Source organism: Drosophila novamexicana, unplaced genomic scaffold, assembly GCF_003285875.2.
Source record: "Drosophila novamexicana strain 15010-1031.04,08,12 unplaced genomic scaffold, DnovRS2.1 tig00001270-arrow-arrow-pilon, whole genome shotgun sequence".
Classification (NCBI taxonomy): domain Eukaryota; kingdom Metazoa; phylum Arthropoda; class Insecta; order Diptera; family Drosophilidae; genus Drosophila; species Drosophila novamexicana.
In genome coordinates, this window is record NW_020824847.1 from 839688 (window position 1) to 863159 (window position 23472).

The following is a 23472-nucleotide window of genomic DNA, read 5'->3' on the forward strand; positions in this document are numbered from 1 at the left end:
TCTGTTCTCTCTTGCTGACTTTTATAATTCTCTATAGAATCGACTGTTCCTGCATGCTCTTCCTACTTCTGGACTCTTCCTATGTCGTCTCTCTGTGCATATATTTAGCTCTAGCTCTCGCTCTCTTGCTTTCTTTCTCTTCCCCTCTCTCACTGATTTTTATTTCTCTCTCATATTCTGTAACTCTTCCTTGGGCTCTACCAATTCTAATATCAACATACTTTTTCTCTTCCCTTCTCACTCTGCCTCTCTCTCTTTTTATCTTTCCCTCTCTTCTCTTCTCACTTTCCCATCTCATTCTCTTATATTCTTATATGCTTTCTTCTTCCTAACTGCGAAGTCCTCTTTAAACTCTTCTAAAGCAAGTATATTAGTCAAACTTATCTCTCGCCTCATCTGTTTCTTTTATCTCATTTCCCACAAAATCTTTAGAAGGCTCTACAAAATCTAGTCTCTCTATTGCTTTCATATCTCTCTCTCTCTCTCTCTCTCTCTGTCTCTCTGTCTATCTGTCTATCTCTCTCATTTTCTTTCTCTTTTTTCCGCGAAAGGTTCTATTAACTCTAGTGCATAATTATAAGCAGAATCTCTCCCTGCCCCTCCCTGCCTTTCTTCTTCCCACGCTCTCCAAAAAGTTCCACCTTTGACATTGACAGTTGAGGTTCACATTCAGAGTGCAATGTCTTTCAGCTGAAACGTTGAACGACCCCCCGAGATGAACCCACACGATGCTTGTGAATTTGGTGAACCCACATTGCACCACCGCAACGGTGCCCACATTTGCTACTCGAACTGTCATTCATTCATTAAGTCATTCAAGTGGCTTGAAATGCTTTTTTTTCTTGCTTCTTTCTTTCTGTTTTCTGTGAACTCTGCGGGGACACACACGCTCAGCGCATTCGCAGCATGCTTGAATCAGAGCGCCAACATTGAACCCACACTAACACACTCTCACACACACACACACACACACACACACACACACACACACGCAGACGCACACCCCACAATTTAGCCAGTTAAATGAAGTCAAATAAATTTTCTTCCCAAGACATTCGCATATTTCTTGCCACTTCCGGCACTTCCCAGCCAGCTGGGGCTTGACTGGCTTTGGCCACGCGGTGAGTCGCAGCTGTGAAATGGTATCAACAACAACAACAACAACAACTGCTTCGCTTGGCCAGCGGTTGACATTGGAGCCGTTTTTGGAGTTGGCAAACTTTCGTTTCGCACAATTTTGGGCGGTCAATGCGCTGGCCAGGCAGACAGTCGCTGCTGCCGAGAGAACGGGGGAGGCTGGGGGTCGGTTGCTACAGCATAAATATTTATGCGTTGCACTTGAGAGCATTTCTAGCTGTAGCAAAATCAACCCCCTCGCCCTAGCCCCCAATCACAGCTTCAACATTGAATTTATGGCCATTTTCCGCGACCTAAGTCGTAGGCCCCAGTCGAGGAGTCGGAACGGCAAATCCATTGCGGCCATTATCAAAAAACCAAAAACGAGTAGAAATCAGAATGCTAGAGATGCTCAACTAGGCAATACTCTGTTTCCAAAAAAAAAAAAAAATAATAAATAAAAAATTAAGCATTGTTGGCTGAAGCTGATTTCTTGTAAAGAGGATAGCCCTTGCTTAAAAAAAAAGGAAATAAATAACATTTTAATCTTCATGTTATCAAAACTTTGTTCCATAATAATAATAATATTTTGGTGAGCTTAGCTTTAGAGCTGCAGGGCAAACCTAACAAATAAAATAAGATTGTCTCCAACCCCATAGTAAATCGTAATATATAATACAGCTTGACTGACTGATTGACCAACTGATTGATAGTTGACTAACTCAATCAAAACCCTTGAAGCTGACATTTGTTCCACCACAGTTCCACCCGCATGTGCGGAAAAATCGCGGAAAACGATTGCATAAGAACTTTTCTGCTTATCTTTTGATACATTTCTAAAAATTTAGTAGTCAAATTTTATTTCGCTAGGTTTCACACTTTTCGCTAAATCCACCTAGGTGGAAATGAATGAATGAATCATTATGGGCGAATTTTAAAGTTTCTTTCTGCATTAACACCAAATGAATACTTGTTTTGTTGAGAAGATCTTTGTATCAAGCTCAGTTTTAAGCTACAATATACCCCAGCCTCCCATTCCACACGCAACTGTGGAAAATGAGTGGAAAAGTTTCTTATAAAAAAGCTTTGTAAGCCAACCACTTGGCTACAAGCTGCAATATACCCCATCTGCCAGCTCAGTAAAGAGTATTTATTAACTGCGCTATGTAATTATAATGCATTTTGTTAACAAAATCATTGGCCAGGCCCAACCGAATGGCCACCACCTCCATACAAAAATAATATTAAGAAAAGCAAAAAATGCAATGCATTATTCAATACGTATATGTATCATTGTTCAAGCATCGTTAAGTTTTTTTTTATAATCCCAGCCCCAATCAGCATTACGGTACGGCCCCCGTCCCCAAAAACCTCCTGCGTAAAGCCTAATTGCAATCATCTTCGAAATGAGCTTGTAATTGCAATCGCTTCGGAATTCCATTTAACGCTTCCCCGGCGCATCTAATTGGACAACGCATTGAGTGAACTTATTTGATTTAATTAATTGGTTTTTTCTTAGCTAATTTACGCACTCATTGTTTGTACAATGAGGAAAAGTCTATCTATTGCCTTGAATTATTTGCTGGCCAGATTGCGTAACATCTGCCTAAGGCCATACTTAAAATGCTATTCGAATATTCGTAGCGGCTTTTCCGCTTTTCCCTAATAAAAACTCAAAAAAAAAAAAAAATAAATAAAAAAAAAATAAATAAATGAATAAATAAATATCTAATCAATAAAATGTATCTAATTGATGTTTCAGCTTCCTAGCTTTCTAGGATTCAGTTTTCTTGGATTAAATCCAGCAACGGGTTATTTAAGCGATCTGGCAGCATTAAAAAATTTGATGGGTTCGTTAAGTTGGCTGCGCCAACTAAATTTGATTAATGATCAATAAAGGAAACGTGCCATAAATCTTTTGTAAACGATCTGGCAACATTAATCAATTTAATGGGCGTGTTAAGTTGGCTGCGTCTGAAATTGATGATTATTGCAGAATAGTTTAATTGTTAAGATAGCTGTGGCTAGCAAATACTGATATTAACGTTGTCAATCGATTATTCGACACTTGTTGACGCTTTTATTCAGCTGCAACTGTTTCCTTAATTATCTAATTGATAAGTTTTGCACGTTCCGTGCGAAGCCTTAAACGTGTATCTTATGCCGACGACGTGACAGATTCAACAGATTTTGTATTGTAAGCTTGCATATAGATAGATGCGTACATTTATACGAATAATGTCACATTAGAATGATGGATGATCTAATGGATGGTCCCAAGGCATGCCTGTTCGTACTTCTTTCGCGAAGCAAGCTTAAAGATCTTGAATGTGATACAAATTTTACTTCATTTCAGATAAGTTGTAGAGTCTTGATTCAAGTAGCTAGTTACAAATGGTTTCGTTCGATAAAGCATTATTCATTATCATGTTATATATTTTATGTATCATATATATGTATATATATATCATATAATATTACTTTCTTTTCAACTTAAAAGAATTGAAAGGTATTTCCAAAAATTATATGCGAACTCTAGAAAATAGACTCAACTTGAGGAATTCGAATTCAACATTCGAACTAATATTTGTATCGCATACTCTTGGGTTCGGCCTAAATGAATAAGAAGTAGAAGACCAAAATATACGAACTGCATTAAGGCGTAAAAGCTTAATAGGTTTTTTAAATTAAGTCAAGCTTTATATTACTTATATATTGCATTTAACCAAAGCTTACTTTAACGTTTTTTATTTTTTTTATTGCAGGTAAGCTTCAAAGTTAAGCTAAGCTATTGGAATGGCAGCGACAGCAAAAGCTCGCAGTAAAGTCAATAGTAAAGTAGACTAAGGCTTAAGGTTTGTGTGCTCGCTGATCGCAGATTGCGGTTTGTGCGTTCGCTAAAAATGCGCAGGTTTGGAAAGCACTGGGAAATAATATTTCCCTGGCTTGTTGTTTATCGGTTTTTTATTTCTTTTATTTGTATTCGTTTAATATAACACCTATTTAAATTCAAACACTGATTACTTCGTTTCCAACTTAAGTGCTAATTGAGGTACTCCAAGTGTACGCGGCGAAGTATAAAAAAAATGGTTCATATTTAGTATCAGACACTCGCACAAAAAAAATAGTATATATATATGTAGGTAAAGTATATATGTATATCCATGTATAAAACAAACAAACGTATTAGCATAAATGACTCGATATTTACAAGAAGCGCTTATTTGACTAAGGACAACGCACAGAAATAGGAGCAGCAAAGCGAACTAAAGCTTAATAAATTAAACGTGCGATGTGCGCACATGCGACGAGAATTAACTAACTAAAACCTATTCCCGGTTAAAGAGCCTGGTTCAATGACACGAGCTTAAAGTAAAGCTCTAGCTTGAGATTAATCTTGTGCAAGCAACAGCACGCAGAATGAGCCTTGGAAAATTATTTTATGTGAGGGGAAGTTTTTAAAAGCTTTGCTTTAGATTTGACTTAAGTTGACTAAAATTAATCTTGAAATGGAAACCTTTTCTTCAATTCATCAAAATGTACGAAAGCTTTTGGCGAGCTTTTTTACGTTAGTTGACCAAAATTAAGTTTAAGCACATGAAAGCTTGAGCCTAAGCTTATAAGCAGTATTAAGCATGATAGCACGCTACGAGAACCTTTTGAAAGGATAAACGAGCTTTGGCAAATGGTTAAGAAAGCACATTAAAGATTAATTTAAGCCTAATTCTATTGACTGCTGACAATTGAGCTCAGTTGAAGCCCAAAGCTCTACAAACTGTTCACGATGCGCTTTCGATTGTCTCTCATTTCTTTTCCACAAAATAATTCTCAAGCTCAAAAAGCTACTTTAAGCAACTGTCACTGATTGATCAGCATATGCCTCCGGGCCGGCTCACAACTTCACCCTCAAACTCAAACCCGCCGCCCGCACCCGCGCCAGCTACGCGCTTGGCAATGGCCATTGTCGCACCCTTTCCGCGCGCGTCTCATTGGTGGCGGTCAGCGAACGCTTGGTGCGCCATTGCTGATCCGTCGGCTTCGTGGTGGGCGTCAGCCACAGCTGCTTGATGAGATCGGCGCCCTTCTCGGCGATCATGACAACCGGTGCGTGTATATTGCCATTGGTAATGGCCGGCATGATGCTCGCATCGATGACACGCAATCCGGGCACACCGTAAACCCGCAGCTGTGGATCCACCACGGCCCAGGGATCGCTGGGCGGACCCATTTTGGCCGTGCCGCTCATATGGTAGATGGTCATCGTGTACTGCCTGATAAAGCAGTTCCAGTACTCGTCGGTGAACAGGGTCAGGTGCTTGCAGTTGGGCAGCGGCTTGCTCCAGAAGCGTGCGCCGAAACGCTTCATCGCCTGCGTCTCGCCGACGGCAATCGCCGCCTTGACGCCCTCGCGCAGCACATTCACATCGTCCGGATGGGTGAGGTAGTTGTGGTAGAGCAAGGGATAGCGCAGGGGATTCTTCGATGCCAGCTTAATGTAGCCGCGACTCTTGGGCCGCAGCATCATGGGGAATATGCCAAAGACGTCGCGATTGTTGACCTCGCCAAAGACCTCCTGATAGAACTCATCGGTCAGACCGTGGGCGGTCTTCACCTGAGAGCCGCCATCAGACATTACCGAGGCGGAGGTCATCATGAAGTTCATATCCGGCCAATCATCGCTGGCATTTGCATATTTGGTATTGATAAAGGCGACCGCCTCCAAGCCAATGCTGGATGTCAGCGGCCCGTCCTCGGTGATGGCATACCGCAGCGCCGTGTTGATGTTCACCATGCGCTTCATCACAATCGAGATGGGATAGTCGATCAGGAAGGCAATGCCGCCCACCGCTATGTGATCCTGCAGATTCTGGCCGACGCCGGGCAAGTGCTGCACCAGCGGTATGCCCACGCGGGCCAGTTCCTCGCCATGGCCAATGCCCGAGAGCATCATCAGATGCGGACTACCAATGGCGCCAGCGGCCAGCACCACCTCCCGCGTCGCGTACACGTTCTGTAGCTGGCCATCCCGGATGAACTGCACCCCGGTGGCGCGTTTCGTCTGCGGATCTGTCAGCACCTTGGTCACGTGCGAGAAGAGCGCCACATGCAGATTGGAGCGCAAACGGGCCGGTCGCAGAAACGATTTGGCCGTGGAGCTGCGCGAACCGCGACGCATATTGAACTGGTAAAAGCCAAAGCCCGTCTGCTGGGCTCCGTTCACATCGACGATATCGTAGCCCATCTCCTCGCCGGCCTGCAGAAAGGCCGGCCCAATGGGCGTGTTGTAGGGCGAATCCTGCACTGTCCAGAGACCACCTGCAATGAATGTGTTTTTTTATTGAACTATTTCAAGGTGGACGAAAGCCTAAAAAGGGGAGGTGCGGGAAAGCTGCTTGAAAGCAACAGAAGAAATTAAATGTATGCAGCTTTCTTTGTGTTAGGCTTTGAAAGCTCTTGAAAATTAACTTAAAGCTAAAGCTGCTTGTAGGTCAGATCATATGCATTTGACAACTTTAAAAGTGTGCTTTATAGACAGCTAAAAAGCTTTTCTTTCAACTGATTGGAGTATTCTCTTAAAGCACCCGAAAGCTTTAAGTAATTATACAAGCACTTAAAGCTTTAAAGACGCTTTAAAAACGCTTTAATGTAGTCGGGCAATGTTAGTTAATTGTACGAGAACTTACCTGTGCCATGGTAGCGCTTGTTGCGCGCCAGGTACGGATTGCGCTGATCCTCCGACTTGCGGAAGTAGGGCAGTATTTCTTCGAACGACCAGCCGGGATTCCCGAATGCAGCCCACTGATCAAAGTCCCGCCGATTGCCGCGTATGTAGAGCATCGTATTCAAAACGGAGCTGCCGCCAATCACCTTGCCACGTGTCCAGCAGCAGCGTTTGTCCTTCATGGCCTGGCAGGCCGTCGGCTGAGGCTGTGTGCTAGAGAGAGAGCAAGAAAGAGAAAGAGAGGAAGATAGAGAGAGAGAGAGAGAGAAATGGAGATGATAGAGAAAATGTAAACAATTAGCAAATGTGTTGGCAGGGCTTTCATCATTAATCAACAGGTAAACATCGCACGACAATAAAATCGCATTAGCTAACCTATTCAAGGGCCACGCCCACCCACACGCCCTTCCCCGGCGGCGACAGCCACTTTGTACGCGCCATTGACCGTCCGCGGCAGTAATACAAACAAAACAGAAGCTGGCAACAAAACGTAGACGGGGCAACAATTGTTGGCCAGTGGGCAACTTTATTACAGCATCAACAACAACAAACAATAACAACTAACAACTAACAACTAACAACTAACAACAACTAACAACAACAACAATTGCCTTCAGTGTTGTTCATTAGGAAAAAGCTTTGTGCAATTGAAACTCAGACCACAAATTGTACATGATCTGCGGCATTATTTGGCACTTAACTCGTTTGCCTTGGGGCAAGAGCGTACGTTTTAGGATTAAAATACCAGAGTACTCAAAGTACTCATTATCAGTAGCAATGAGTATTAATGAATAGTTGCGAGAGTCTTGGGCTTGCCTTCGGGCTCAAAATTTTGTTGACTTTGTTGCCAATAATCAAGACAAGCAAATTTCTCAACTTTGTGGGTTACTTTGAGCCAATTAACTAGTGAAGAATAAAGAAACATTTTGCTATACTGCAGTTATCAACCATATTGAGTAGCTCTCAAAAGGCACAGAGTCTACACATTTTCATAATATCGATAAATATCGATTTTGAAACATGTTTTTTATTACCCAAGACTGCATTTCCCACAAATAGTATGGAGAGGCGAGTCTAGGGTATCTGCTAGTCGGGCTCATCTGTTGCCAAATGTTTGCTTCGCTGCCTTTCTTTCATCATGCGTAAGGCCTGAGGGTCTACAACAGTTTAGTCAGGAATTTCCTGCCGCTCCCACGGCCAGCTTTCGTCGCTTGACTACAAATTGTGTACAAAACGCCTACAACTTTTGATCTAATTAGCCGCCTACCTGCCGTGCACCCTCTTCCGCTCGCTCGCTGCGCTAATTAGTTTCGTCCATTGTCCCGTTACGCGTTTGTTAAACATACAGGAAACTGCAGTCGGCAGGCGACACGAACTGCAAATTGAATGACAGCAAATGAAAATAACAACAATCAACAATGAGCTCAGCAAGTGCAGCACAACTGCAGCTAACTTAATTCATGACAACACAATTAAGCATGCCCCAGAGACGCGCACTCGACTAGCAAATACCCTGTAAAATCTATTGCTAAAGTCGAATGAATACAACTCCAGAGTGTGCACAGCTGCCCGATTAGCTCTGCACTATGAAGTTGCTTTTTGTATAAATATTTAATATTTAATGAACTTTACGGCATAACTTGAAAGTTCGGAGAGCTAATGCTTATATCTAATAGGCTCTAGATAAATTAAGTATACGAGATCTCAGTTAGCTAATTTACTATGCCTAGCTCTGATTGGAACTGAGTTCAGCTGGTTCATGCGATAAAGAAATAAATTGGGAACATAGAGAAAATATCTTAGGGGTATTAAACAGTTGAGTAAGATCTAATAGAATAGAATAACTCTCGAATATATAGGGAATATATTTAGTTGGCTTTATGGCATAACTCGGCCGTGCGATGAGCTAATCGGAATCTCCAATGAAATTCTTTAATAATAAGCATAGGAGATCTTAGATACCAAAATTGTTATGTCTAGCTTTTATGGTAACTGAGCTCAGCTACTGTATTCGATAGTTCGATTCGGGAAATAAATCAAGAATATATAGAAAACATTTAATGGGCTTTAAGTAGTCTATACTATTCGTATTCATTGAATCGCTGAGCCACAGCTAATTAGAAATTCTTTTGAAATTCAGCGACTGAGTTCACAAAGAAAGTTAATCGAACAGAACTGAAAAGCCACAAAAAAAAAATGGTCGGTTTACGGTGCGAACCAACTGCCTTTAACCCTTCGAGCCTCATGCACCTGGCTTTCCACATTGATGAGTTCAGGCTTGGCTTCAAAACTCGGCTTGTCGCATATTCCCAAAATTTGATACAAGAATTTAAATCTTTAATAAACAATTGCCCCACAACGAGCATCAAATTTAACCAAAGTACAGTTCGGCTTGCAGTTCGGGAATTTAATTTGCAAACGGGTTTTTAAGAGCTTCTTTTACCTTCTTGACAAGACCACACAACACATGATGCCCACCCGACTGCTACAAATATATACAGGGTATTTGATAATTAACAATAAAGAAAAAAGGAAACGAAATGTCAGTTGCGGAAAACTTGGTCAAGTCAAGACAAAGATCGATGCAGATGGAAGACGGCAGACTTCAGATTGCGTTCAGTAAATTGAAGATTAAAGAGTCAGAGTTTCGGATATGAAAGTGTTTAAATGTCATGTAGTTGTTGTTGCTGTTGTTGTTGTTGTTGGTGCTAGTTTATTGATTCATGTCCATTTGCTGCTGATTATCTATGTTTGTTTATTGTGCATTGGCTTTGATTGTTTGCGCTTCTTCACGCCTGCCCGAGCTGGCGACTTGATTAATATGCTGGCATTTGTTTTGGCCCTCTTCTTTTGGGCGCCACTTGCCACCTGTCAGCTGCTAGCTGGCGGCTGGCAGCTGGCATCGATTTTCGTACCACTGTGCCGCATTGTTGGGCGTAGTTCGGCCATTCGGCTATGCGCCTTGACTCAATAAATCATTCGAGTTATTCGAGTCGACTTGGCCCGGAGTCTGTCATTAAATATTGAACTTTCCCTCTGCTCTTCGCAGTTCACGTTTCATTTTACATGTGACGCAATTTTCGTGTGCGTATTTTTATTAGCCATTTAACAGTTGGCGCACATAAATGTTACCAATTATTGTTAGCTCAGTTTTGCTTGCCCTCTCTGGGAGGGCAATTATTTTGCACATTAGTTATTTATGGACGCTCGCCCCGCTTCTTTTATGCTCTGCCATTTCGAAGCGTTTCAAATGCCAACTAAGTGGAGTCACAGCCTGAGCCGGCTAATGCCAACCATATATAAATATATATATGTATAAATATGCTCATCTATATACTCACATATATATAAATTGGCATGGCGCTTGTATATTAACATATAAATTGAGTCTCGAATTAAGCACAAAGCCTGCGAGCAGTTGACAACTCTTCAACTATCTGGAATAATACAAATGTTGTTGAAGTAAAAGATAACTCAGAGCGAAAAAGTACGAAAGGATCTTTGCAGACATTTGCCTGAAATGAGAATATCTAGAAAATCAGAATATATTGCCATACGGATCTGACTAGATTAAGCCTGGCTATTACGAGCTCGGAGCAGCCTACTTCTGCCTGTCACAATACCAATACCTCTTAATAACCCTGTTCTGTTAACAACCAGAAGATCTATTATCTATTTAGTATGTCTTTTACATGCTAAGAATGTATTTCCTAAGCCCTAAGGCGATGTCAGCTTATTTTTCGTTTACAATTGTGTGGAACAGCTGCATTTGTTTGGGTTTTTAACGCTGGAGTTTGACATCAAGTGGAATTTAAACAGCTTTTTATTTTATAGTTATGTTAACGTCACGCTGTTAGCGTCACATTAACATTTAAAGCCTTAACTAAACGCAGACACATTTGCATGATGGGCTCGTTGTTTATTTGTTAAACTAATTTCAGCGACATTTTGTGCTTCGATTATTGCAAATTTAAATGTAAATTCAATTGACAGCCGGAACAAACTGGCCAGTAAAAAGCCAGACACTTATGCATTAGATATATATCTATATAATGTATATAGATGTCGCGAACTGAAGTCAAGGTCTCCATTTGTGTCACGCTGATAATTGCAAACACTTGTTTTGACATGTTTTGCTATTTGCCTAATTTGGTTGTTAGTGCGCGCAAGTTCGTGTCCTAAGTCTTTTGATTTGCACTGGCCCCAAACAAAAAAAAAATCGGCAGAAAAGGAAAATTGTGAAATGTTTTTTAGCGCACAAAAATTGTTGATGACGCTTTAGACATATCAGTGACAGGTGTGTGAGTGAGTCAGTGGGTGTGTGTGTGTGTGTGTATCTCTTACTGGCCAATCTCTCGAACATCTCTGCTGAGCGTTTTTTTCACTTTAAAGCTACTCACTGAAGCCTGTCGCGCTCACGTACCAGCTGAGACGCTGTTGTTGCTGTTTTTATTATTGTTGGTTGTTGCTTGTTTGCGTTTCATGTATTTTTGATTGGCAATTGTGCTCATTGCAATTGGCCAGCAAGCCAGCCAGCCAGGCAAACAGACAGGCCGCGCAGGCAGCTCGCTTCAACTTTCAGCGCTGCTGCTGCAGTTGTTGCTCTTGTCGCTCTTGTTGTTGTTGTTGTTGTTGTTGCTGTTGCCTCTCCGATCTGGTCTGGTGTTTCATTTCATTTCATACCATTTCCAGCCTGTAACCGATTAACCCACTTTTATGTGCTCCGATCCGGTTTTGGCCATTTGGCATTCGTCGCATTTAGATTGAGAAATTGCTGTAGGATATGCCGGTTCGGGCCAGTTCCTCTACAAATTCGCACACACACACACACACACACACCTGGCCGCCCCTTCAGCATTTCATCTCATGCTTTTGGCCAGCAAACATTTTTGATTGATGTGCAACATCCGAACGCATTCGCTTTGGGTGTTCGCTGTCGGGCCAGGCGAATATATGCACTTTTCGGCGCTAACTATCGGCGATGACATTTATGACTGCATGCTCCAAACGATGCCGATTTGTTGGGGTCGTTCAGGCATTACATAAGAAACAACAACAACAGCAACAGATCTGCAGCAGGAGATGACTAGCCTGATCTCTGGAGTCAGGCGTGTGTGAACCTAATGGGCGTGTTCCTAATCTACGTGTGTTTGAGTGTATGTGTGTGTGTGTGTGTTGCCCAAGAACTCATTATCACTATAAATGTTAAGCTTCGCTGTTATTACCAACATTATTAATTTAACAGCATTTTAATTGCCCACACAAGAGTCAAATGTTGCAAAATGCGCTGTAAAAATCCAAATTTGTTGATTTTAAGGCATTGGTAATCCCCGCCAATTAACCCACTAAGGCCTAGTTAACCCCCACAGCTAACCCCTTATGCAGTGCCTGTTAACAGCTCGTCAACTGTATGTAAAAGCGCGTCACAACTGTTACATAGCTTGATTTACATTTGCTCTACCTACTGCTAAAGTAAACTACTGCAAATTTAGCATGTTGTTAAGCACCATGTTGTTGTTCCAATTGAAGGCAGTGTTGCCACCTGTCAGTGTTTTGCATGTATGGCAACTAATGTCTTGTTTGTGTTAGACACAGTTCTGTTTTGTATGTTATGAATTTTATTCGACCGATTCCTTGACAAGCTGCTGTCAACTCTTTGACGTGATATTGCCACATATTTGTATATGCATACAATTAAAAACGCGTTAGGCGGATAGTGTTGCCACCTGGTTATTTATATCACAAAAAAAACTCTATTTAGCTTTGAGATGATCTAAAAGAAGCTGGAGTATTAAAGAAGAAGCAACAATGTATAGTAAATGGCGTTGCCATACGATATAAAATTTTGTCTGAAAAGCGCGAATAGCTTAAAACAGAATTCATAACAAATTAAAAAAACGCAAATATTGTTAGCAAAAGGCTTAACTGTGGTCAAGTCTACGACAATATTAAATAAAAAGGTTGCCATCTTTGCGACATAGCGTTGCCATACGGTATATTCAAATTATCTCGCTAAAAGAAAAGGATAAAGCAAACATCAATGTAGCTTTCTGTGAAATAAGTGTAAAAGAAAGAAAAGTTACTGGCAGCTCAGTGCAGAAGCGTTGCCCTATTTCACATTTCCTTTGTTAGATTACAAAATGTAATTGTAATTGTAATTGTAACAGCGCGCCAAAGCGTTGCCACATGGCATGTGATTTGAAAAAAAAAGAGGCTGAGCGCGAAAAAAAAATGCACGAATTCTTGAAAAATGTTCAATATATATTTCCAAATATTTGTGTATCATATTTCGAAATACATTTGCCACATGCAAATCATTGGAGTGCAACAAAAACGATGTGGCAAGCAGTGTATTTCAGTTTCGGTTAAGAGCTAACACACAACTCGAATCTGGCCGATTGCGGCACAAACATTAAATACCAAAATATGTAAACGATGCTGGACCAGGGATTAGGTTGCCGCCCGTGGGGACAGGGCTCTAACCTTAGCCATCGCACACCAGCTAAAGCCAGCTAAACAGGCAACATGCAATCGCCGTTGCAGCTTGTTGTTGTTGTTGTTGCCGTTGTTATTGTTGTTGATTGGCCGCCACCGCTGCCCCTGCCACGCGAAAGTGATGCAATGGCGCGGAAAACAGGCGCTGATTGCCACACACTCCATTCAATGTAGGCGCAGGTGTATGTGTGTAGCTGTGTGTGTGTCTCTCTATCGATTTCGTATGCATTTAGCCGGGAGGCGGCAGGCAACAAACCTGGCAACTGCCCCGCTCTGTTGCATTCAATTACAAACAAATGCAGGCGCCGCAAAGCGAAGCGAACCCAAATGAAATGAAAAATGGAAATGCTCTGCGCTGTTCCAATTGGAAATTGTGGGTCCGTGTGTGTGTGTGTGTGTCTAATAGCTTTTGGCCGCATGCTAATGCCAATGGAATTCTGACTAGCCAAAAAAACGCATATATATATATATATATATATATATATATATATAGAGAGAGAGAGGGAGCGAAAAAAACGAACTAGCTCGAATAAAAGTGAAATTTTTGTGGTCGCTACAGGGCAGGGTCCAAGCCGGGCCCTACCGAAACAGTTAAATAGATTACGGTATTGAAAAGCGTTCGAACACAAAATAAACGCCAGCTCATGAATAATAAGCAGACAGGTGGCTAGCAACAGGTGATCAGGTTCAAGAGTTAGAAAAGTTGAGATTAAAAACAAACTGTTCCTAACGGTAGTGCGTTCTAATTTCAGAAGAGTTTTCATTGCAGAGACACAGAGAGAGAGAGAGAGAGTGAGAGAGAAAGAGAGAGAGAGAGAGTGAGGCACATTTATTTGATTTAATTGCAAACTCGATTCTATTCGTGGGGGGACTCTTCGTTCTAAAAACCGCAAGCAATTCAAGCTGCAAGTCACGTAGGCAGCGCGAGCAAACGCTCAAGAGTTTTGACTACCAAATAACACAAATTGGAACAGCTATCAGCAGCATGCCGACCTTTAAATACTCTTTAAGACATGTGGCTGGAGGTTTTGCAGATATGCTAGGGGTAGAAATGAAGCTTGTTGGAGCTGAGTCCGTCCAAGAAATCTTCCCTTAGCATCTATCTAACAGAATGATCTATATCAAAACTCATTCGTATAATCAACATAATTCAAAAAATGTCATATTATAGCCTTAACATCGAACACCTTAGCATATAATAGTATGAAGGTTCCAAAAGTTTTTCCCTAGAGCTATATTATAAAGCAATACCATGTTGATAAGATATTGCTTATATGCATGGCAAAACTGTTATATGCTTAGTTTAATTAAGTTATCTAGACTAACGAAAACAGTTCTCATACAAGAATTTTATCTTTAACCAATTCTTCCTATGCCAGCTATATGATATAGTGTACGAGGTTTCATGACAACTTCCTTTATTCTTCCTTTACTATTTGTTAACTCTTTGTCTAAATTTAGCCTTTTACTTTTAGTAATATTTGTCAACTCTTGACATTTTGCGTAGCTAAGCATCAGTTAAAGTTGTCGAGCATTGAACGGCAACTGTTTGCATACTCCTAATAAATGTCTCTAATATTGGCCTTTGATAACTCCGAATTTCGGAGTTGTACGTGCCCAAACGCAGGCTTTATCGATTTGAGAGACAAAGACGAGCCTACATACATAATTTGTTAATTCCAACTATCAGAGTCTTCGAGATAATAAAGACAGATAGAAGTAGCTGATTTTAATCTTTAACTTTTAGATATATGCCTTATGTAGTTGAAGATACTTTCCGTCTGTTGCGCGATTATGCTCCTTTTGTTAATAGAAAATATGACAGGCGGCTTTTTGTTGCACAATGTGCACACTGTAGAGTGCATTCTCTTTTATCTTTCTCTCATTTATCTATTTGCTTTTTTCTGTTCATTATAAATGCATTATTCAATGCAAAAATCTGCATGGTCCAATGCGGCTTTGGCAGCAAATTAAAACAGTCTATAGGCAAAGTGTTTCCCCATAAAGTCCATTTGCCATTTGTGTGTGAAAAGAGATCGCAAATAGCCAAACACTTTGACAGATTGCTGTTAACTGAAAGCGTTGCCAAGCGTTGAGGCTGTGGTCGAGCCTGAAGGTGTGTAGCCAGGTAAATGAATAGCGCTATCAAACCAAATATTTCGATTTGCCAGCCTGGCTCTGGGCCCTAAGCGTCAGACTAGACAAACTTTGGCTTTTCAAATTTGGGCTAAGCCGACCAGCAAAGTCTGTGGCTGAATGTGTTGCCAAAGGTAAACACGATTTGGAAACGATTTAGTTGACATTTGGCTTTAAGCAATGAAAATGTAATCAACTTTGTTTAACTGAAATATTAATCAATCTTGTATATTCGTAGTTATGATTGCTTTAATGTTGATATTAAGATGTATTTTCATGGTGGATACGTTTATTCAATTCAATCTAAATCATAAAAAGTTAACTGCGTTTCTGATTAACTTCTTTTTCTAAGAGAGAGATTTCCTCAAAAAGCAGTGCTTCGATATCGATTTTTATCGATTGCTTGGAAACGGGCTATCGAGTTATCGACTATGAGAAACTCCAACTGGGCTGGGGCACTTGGAGGACCTACGTTCAAAATTTCAAGTCTCTAGAGGTTTTGAGATTCTTGCGTTCATATATACGGACAGACAGACTCGACTATTGATGCTGATCAAGAATATGTATATTTGCACAAAAACATGACATCCTTTTCACCCACTTTCAAAGGGTTCAGGGTATAAATATATTACTTTCCAATTCTAGGAGAAAAATTGAACTATTTATCATTTGTTTATATTATATGTTGACCTACATGCCAAGTTTGGTGTATTTAGCTTCTATAATCCTCGAGTTATGCTTAAAAAACCATGTCTCAAAATCAATATTAATCGATATAATAGATTTGGGTTTATCGAAATAGGATTAACGCGTTCTACTTATGGCTAAGTATAATACATTTGCTGAACTTCAAATCTGTAGCTATTGTATCACCCGAGAAAGATGCGTTTGCACAGACCAAGATCAAGATCAAGATCAATATACGCCTGGGACATAGGTTTGTATAAGATGATTTTGGTTTAGGCGCATAAAAATCGTATGGTTCGGCTGGCTTTGTTGACAGCTAGCTTTAGCTAGTAAAGAATAGATTGGGATTCCCGCTGCGAACCGGTTTGCAGCCTTGGTTTGGCTAGCCAGAAATAAACGTTGTCTTACTCGGACACGCATCCAATGAGAAAAAGGTCTAAATCAATGAACGATGCGCAGCTCTTGGCCATTCAGGCATTTCACAGTCAACAGCCAAGCGACAAGAGCCGAGAGATTGGCCTAAATGGATTTGAATATGGAAATGGCGAGTCATCAATGTGACGCATCAGCAGACAGACTCAGACTCAGGCCCAGACCCAGACCGAGTCTCAGACCGAGTCTCAGACTCAGACTCGGCAGCAGCTCGTTGCGGCCCAGTCGCCGGGGCGTGTTTTGTTTGACTTGACCGAAAGGTGGCAAACCGAATGACAATTGTGTACTTGGGGCTAGTTGTTGTCGGCATTTATATTGTTGTCATTATAGCTATTTGGCTGCTCGACTGTCCCTCAGAGCAAAGTGGGTCACTGTGAAGGTTCTGTGCGGCTTACCGATATTTCCAGTCCATTTTGCTTTTGTGCAAATAGAGCGAGAGCAGCGGCACATCCGATATTTCCGTCTCCTGTCCGCCGGCCTCCAGCAGCAGCACCTTCCAGTGCGGCACCTCGGACAGACGTGAGGCCAGCACCGTGCCCGCCGAGCCGCCGCCAATGATAATGAAATCATAGGCCAGCTCCACCTGCGGCACATTAAACGGCCGATTCTCGGGATCGAACAGATCGTAATTATAGTAGGCTATCGCGGCGATTAGAAATGGTAAAATTGTCAGTTTGCCGACGCCGACAACGGCGGTTGTCAGCTTAATGGCGCTGGCTATGCCCAGGCCCAGTTTCGAAGCGCCCACAGCTGCCACGCCCGCTGCGGCAGCCGCCTTCGAGGCGGCGCTTGCCTTGAAGAGCAGCCCGCCCACCGAAACGGCGGCGGCGCCCAGGGCAGGCACAACAACCATAATGACAGCTTAATATATCGCACTCTCCCTCGGACTCTCCTGCTCTCTCTCTCTCCCTCTCTCTCTCTCACTCAATTCTTGAGCTCCGCTTTGATTGCTATCCTTAAACGTTGCTCGCTGCTCGCGTCGCTCCTTTGTCTGGTGTCTTGCACTCAGCACATCTTTTATTCAATTTCTTCTTTCTTTTAGTCAAGAATTCGCCTTGCACGCTTTCATTCACAATCACAAATCACGCGTCACGTTCACCAATCAACAATTGTTGTTATTGTGCACTTTCATTTGGGCAGCAAAAGAAAATACCACAAAAAAAAAAAAATATTGTTTCTTTTCTTTCTTTTTTTTTGAAAATAAATAAACAAAAGTGCGAGTCGCGTTGCATTCCTCGTCGCGTTCGAGGCGTATCGAAGAAAAAAAATTGTTTCTTTTACCCGAAAAAAAAAAAATTTTCTAAAAAAAAGGCAACCGACTTGTTTGGCAGCCGCTGCGTTTCTGAGCCACAAACGCAACTCGTGTGCGACGTTTTGTCTGCTTCGCATTTCTTGTTGCAAGCCCGTTTAAGCGGCCGCCGCAGCTGAAGCTCAGGCCGAGGCGGTTGCGCATGCGCTCGCCCTGCGCAGCTCGTCAGCCGAGGAGCTCTGTCTGCGAGTTGTCGCTCTGCAGCTGAGCTGGAGCGGAGCGCGTGACACGAGCCAAGCACGAACTGGCTGGAATTTTTGGAATTTTTGAAATCCAACTTGATAATAAATGACAAGCATCAAAGGAAAATGTAGAAGATATTATATTATTTATCTACGAAGAAGCATTTACCTCACTGACGCTTACTTACTCTCCATTTGTTTCTCTATCTCTCTCTCTCTCTCTCTCTTATTCTCGTTCATTCCCTTTTTCTCTCGCTCTCTCTTTATCCTTACACTTTTTGGCGTGTTCGCTACTGTTTTCCTTTCTTAGTTCATCCTTCTGTTGTTTTATGATCAAATACATATGTAAGCAGTACTTCTCGCAGCATTTTAACAGCACTTGATCCTTAAATTCTGTCTATCTTTAATTTCATGTGTTTTCCAAGTACAAAAGCTAAATATATCCTAAAAAAATCATAAAATAATGTTAAGCAGTATTTTTTGAGATTTCTCTATTTAAAACTAAACACATTCGAGGTACTTCTCTTAACTTTGCGATAAGATATATTTATAAATTGACAAAAGCTTTTCTTCAAGAAAGGTATATCTAAAATAGACTGTGGTCGCCGGGAAATTGGAAATTCCTGAAATTAGAGTTGCATTAAATGCAGAAAGCTGCCAAATTTATTTCAATTTAACTATATTATGTTAATTGTTTCCTGATATCAAACAATTTTCAATTATAGACTTTTAAAGCTCCATTTAACTATGACACAGATATTAACAAATCTGAATAATAGTTGCTGTACAACTGGTAATCATTGAGAATTTCTTTTTACAATGCAATTCGTGAATCAAAATCTACATATATATATTGAAGTGTTGACATGCAATTCAACACGCGCTCCTCTCTAATCTACAAACACACTAACACACAGACAGAGCGCAATGGGAGAGCGGTGCAGAGCAGCGCGTTCCAGCTAGTTGGCTCCTTTTCGGCTGCTGCTGCTGCTGCTGCGGGAGCTGTTGCGAAACGGTTGAGTACACGTACATGTTGTTGTGCTCGATATCATGGCGAGCGCATAACCGTTTGCGAACCGTTTGGCAACCGATTGGCGCTCCTGTCGCAGCGCTCTCTGGCAGCTTAATTCGCCTGCCGATGGGCATTTTGTATTTTTGTGGTTTTCTTTTTGACTCTTTCGCATCTTACTTTACTTCAATCGCTTCTCTTTTTATTTCACTTAACCAAACGACCTTCATGCTCACTTAACAGTTATGTGCACTTAGCGAACGATTGCCGGCTAGTGTGTGCGAGTGTGTGCGAGTGTGTGGGGTGTGTGGGGTGTGTGTGTGCGCTCACGTAAGCCAGCGGAGATAAGGAACTGAATTAATGTCGTCATCTCTTCAGGCAGCGGATGCAAAATTGTATCAGAAGAATTGCTAAAAATTGTTTTAAACAAAAAACCTGTTCGAAATGTTAGTCGCAATTGCCAAAATGATTGGAAAAACCCGCAGGAAAACAATAATTTTGGTGTGTGCCAATCAATTGGTTTCAATGGAACGAATGAATTGAATGATGTTTAATCATATTTAATGATATGCATTTTCTTTACATGTTCATGTTTCAAGTATCTATAATACTCGTTCACTAACAGAGCGTATTGCTGTTAAAGTGACGATTTCGCTGTTAAAGCGCATATAACAGAACAACAATTACACACAGTTTACCTAATTATTATATTGATACGGTTGTGACTATATTGCGAGGGGTATCATTATCTTATTTCCATCATAAACGGTTTTATGTAAAGCGATCAAATCTGTGTAAAATCGGGATAACAGAGTCGCTGACTAGCTGTGTCTGTTAATGTGACGCTGTTAGAACTGCAATAAATACGCGATAGTAAATTCATGTAATGTATAAGCTTGACTGGTGTATTGAATTTATGTTCGAATTGGGAAGCACGTTGAAATATTCATATAAAAGGCATGCAGAATAAAGCTGAAGGCGATAAGTTAACGAAGTCAGATAACTGAACAACAAGTATACGGGCTTGAATCTAATATGTTCCATACTTATTGTTATAATCATAAATTAATATACATTTTTAATATGTTTATTACTTTTTATAATAATACACTAAAAGATATCAAAGAATTGGTGCTTGCATTAAGCATTTCACATAAGTTTCGTAACATAACAAGCAGTTCTTGTTCGTCTGTAGAACAACTGTTAAGCTCGGTTTGTTACTGTTAGCATAACAGCGCATCTCACAGCTGTTAAGCATAACAGGCGTATGTATGTTATTAACACTCGCTGGCATTTAGCGCGTGGGATTCTCAATTAGAATCTCATTCAGTTGACATCAAGCTCGATTCGGTTCTTCTGCCGAAATGAATAATAGAAAATGTAGCACAACATACACTTAAAAAACGGTACTCTCCCACCTGCCTAAGGTTTAACCGCGCGCACATGTCTCAATCAAGTGTTTGAATGTCATCGAAATCCATTACGCAAACGAATCAAAGGAGAGGGGGTCGCAGCGGGGGGCACCCCGCGAGTAGGCTCCTCCGTGTTTGCCCTCAAAGAGCCGCCGCCGCCCCCGCCGCCCAAAGAAGAAGAAGAAGAGACGAGACAAAATGTAATGACCGCAAATTAACAGAGCGACAATAAAAAGCGCGAAGCGACGCCAGGTCGATATGCGATGGGATTGTTTTTCTAGCTGATGATATGGCTAATGTCACAAGGTCAGACGACGATCGGGTTTGGTTTTTGTTTATGTTATTTTTGGGCATTTTCTTTGCTGTGCGTGACTTTTCCATGCGAAAATGTGTCAGTTCCGCTGGGGACAAACGCTTTGCCCGAGCGCCGTTAAACAAAAAAGAAAACATGAAACGTCACTAACCAAATAAAGTTGACCAGCTTGTAGAGCTTGGCCATGTGCTGAGAGGGCCCTTCAATGGGATGTGAAGTCGTTTATTGCCATCCAAGAATGGTCAAGGGCTGAGAAGTGGGGCATTTATGACTCGATGTCATTGAGGAATGTGCAGCGCATGAGGCACTTATGGCCGGGGGCAATCTCTGGGGTTGTGCAATAAGCTCTCGTGCTGCGCCCATAAAGGCAAATGTATTGCACTGAGGCTTACGAAATTTGGTATGCGTTAATTGTGAGCTCTTTTCTAACTATAATTCAAATTTCACAAGTGTTGGGCTATAAATAATCGAGTTATTAAGATTTGAAAATTATTGCGAGGCCTTCAATCTATCTTATGCCCTATTGGCCCAACAGATGGCGCTGTTCGACATGGCTTTATTTCTTTTCCCATTTTCACACCTACCCTTAAGATATTTGGTACACCTCGACTATAAACCGTTCTCTTACTATCTGCTGAGTCTTTCAAGTCTTTCAATTAGGCTTAAGCCCCTCTCCTGCATTTAGTCGCATGCAATGGCAACGGATGCCGCTGGCTTGGCAATTGTTTAGCTTAACACTTAACATTTTCATAGCGAGATGATAAATAGTTGGGAAATGGTTGGGTGGCTAAGTGACCCACTATAAACCACTTCCGCTACAATTACGGACGGCACATAATAAAGCGCACACAAGTTTCCGGCTCGTTTTCTATCTATTTAGCTCTTTGTCACTTTCCCAATCAACACCGAAATTTACTCAAAAGCAATTAAAAGTGAAATGCAAAAACACTCGCAAGACGCACAATGATTATGGTATGTGAATTGAAGAAGAAGCAGCAGTAGTTGTAGGCAATCCGGTTGACATAACGTGTGCCGCGATATTTCTTTGACAAAAGATTTTGACCTGATTGATGATCAATTTTCACAATTTTGCATGGGAAGTCAGCTAAAATGGAGTTTTGAATAGTTCGAACTTCAAGTGGAGAAAAACTGTAGGAAAATCGTCGGCAAGTAAGCAGGTTAGGTTAGGTATCTGAGCGTTGAACTAGCAAGCGTGAGATCGCAGGTTCAAACCAGCATTATTTCCAACTCAAATACTGTCGATTTCGATTGACACGAAAGCCACAAACAATTTGTTTGTAAGTTGAATGTTTAAATTAATTTAATCTGGGCAACGCCGGGTAATTACTGCAAAACATATTTCTATTAGCTCGCATGAGGCAATTGAATGAATGAATCGAATATGAAGTTTATTAAATGACAAGCATTTTGCTGCAGCGAACATAAGGCGGCAAGTGCGACATGCATTTGTATCTGAAGCTCTGCAAATGTATCTATGCATTTGTAACTGTCAATATATGTGTATATAGATATATGTATATATATGTAATATACAAGTGCGCACAGCTGAGACCAAGCACAAAGCCAAACGGAGCGTGGCATATTGCACGAGCACTACGTGACCTATTCCCAAAACTTACAAGCGAACCACAGCAACCGCAACACTCGGATGTAACTTCCCAGATACAGATACAGATGCAGATACAGATACACGTGTGTAGTACTCGCATGTGGGTTACCGCACACACACACACGGTGGTTGTGGCAACAAGTAGCTCTTGGCTGACATCTCTCATCTAATCTGTTGCCTAAATGCCTGCAAATGAATTTGTGCCCGTCATCGTTGCCACGCTCACTCGTAATTCATTGTCAAATCTGCGTAACGCATCTCTCATGGATCTCATTGCGTACTTACAGACTAACCGACTCGATTTCGTATTACCAACCCGGCCAACAGCTTATGTCCGTTATGTGTGCGACAATTGCCCAACTCTATCCTCTGGCCTGGCCATAGAGCGCTTACTATGTGGAACTAGTTCATATGCCAACGATAACGTCCCTGTTTTTACCGTGAGTTACTTGGGGGAATATTCTGGGAGAATTACTCACACGACTGTCTTAAGAGATATACTCGAGAGAAGTATACTGCGATGAAGTACCAGAGATTTACGAAATGGAAAGTCATCATGCGCTTGCTCTCTTCTAATCATTCGTTGCCAGACTGTTGACTGATATTTACTGCTGTCAGTTTCAGTGTTGCCAGATTGAGAAGGTAGAGTTAGCCTTTTTGAAAACTATAACTACATTTTGTTTTTAATTTCAAATTATTGTTAGGTTACTGTAGAATTGCAACTTCTTACTCCTTTCTAATCTCTCGTTGCCAGACTGATTTACTTCTGCCAATTCCAGCGTTGCCAGATATAGCCATTTTTAAATTTAAAATTATATTTAAATTAAATTAAATATTTTTTTAGGCAGCTGCAGAATTACAACTTCAAGGGGAACGCTTGCTCTCTTATGTTTCGTTGCCAGATTGTTGGCTAACATATACTTTTGCAAATTCTGTGTTGCCAGCTTGTTAACATACATTTGCCTTATGCAAATGAATTACATTTCGAATTATTCAGAGCTAGTCTTGGCAAATTAGGTACGGTAGCTC

General features: G+C 41.3%; 2 protein-coding genes across 5 annotated transcripts in view; one reads left to right on the forward strand and one right to left on the reverse strand.

Moving 5' to 3' along the window:
• LOC115766895 (flotillin-2) overlaps positions 1-23472 on the forward strand; it is a 119560-nt gene that overhangs the window by 57399 nt on the left and 38689 nt on the right. The window lies entirely within an intron of this gene.
• LOC115766889 (glucose dehydrogenase [FAD, quinone]) lies at positions 4491-17889 on the reverse strand. Of its 2 annotated transcripts, none has more exons than XM_030710961.1 (3): positions 16984-17889; positions 6801-7051; positions 4491-6432 (listed from the first exon to the last, which is right to left on the reverse strand). In XM_030710961.1, the coding sequence occupies exons 1-3, from the start codon at positions 17439-17441 to the stop codon at positions 5057-5059; spliced, it is 2085 nt and encodes a 694-aa protein (XP_030566821.1). In that variant the 5' UTR covers positions 17442-17889; the 3' UTR covers positions 4491-5056. The 2 variants fall into 2 exon arrangements, with proteins under 2 accessions (XP_030566821.1, XP_030566822.1); XM_030710962.1 differs by lacking the exon at positions 16984-17889 and adding an exon at positions 8106-8197.

Coding starts and splice junctions, on each gene's coding strand:
- LOC115766889 (XM_030710961.1), bottom strand. CDS start 17,441: ATGGTTGTTGTGCCTGCCCTGGGCGCCGCCGCCGTTTCGGTGGGCGGG. Junction 7,052..16,983: donor AAAATGGACTGGAAATATCG/GTAAGCCGCACA, acceptor CTCTCTCTCTAG/CACACAGCCTCAGCCGACGG. Junction 6,433..6,800: donor CAAGCGCTACCATGGCACAG/GTAAGTTCTCGT, acceptor CATTCATTGCAG/GTGGTCTCTGGACAGTGCAG.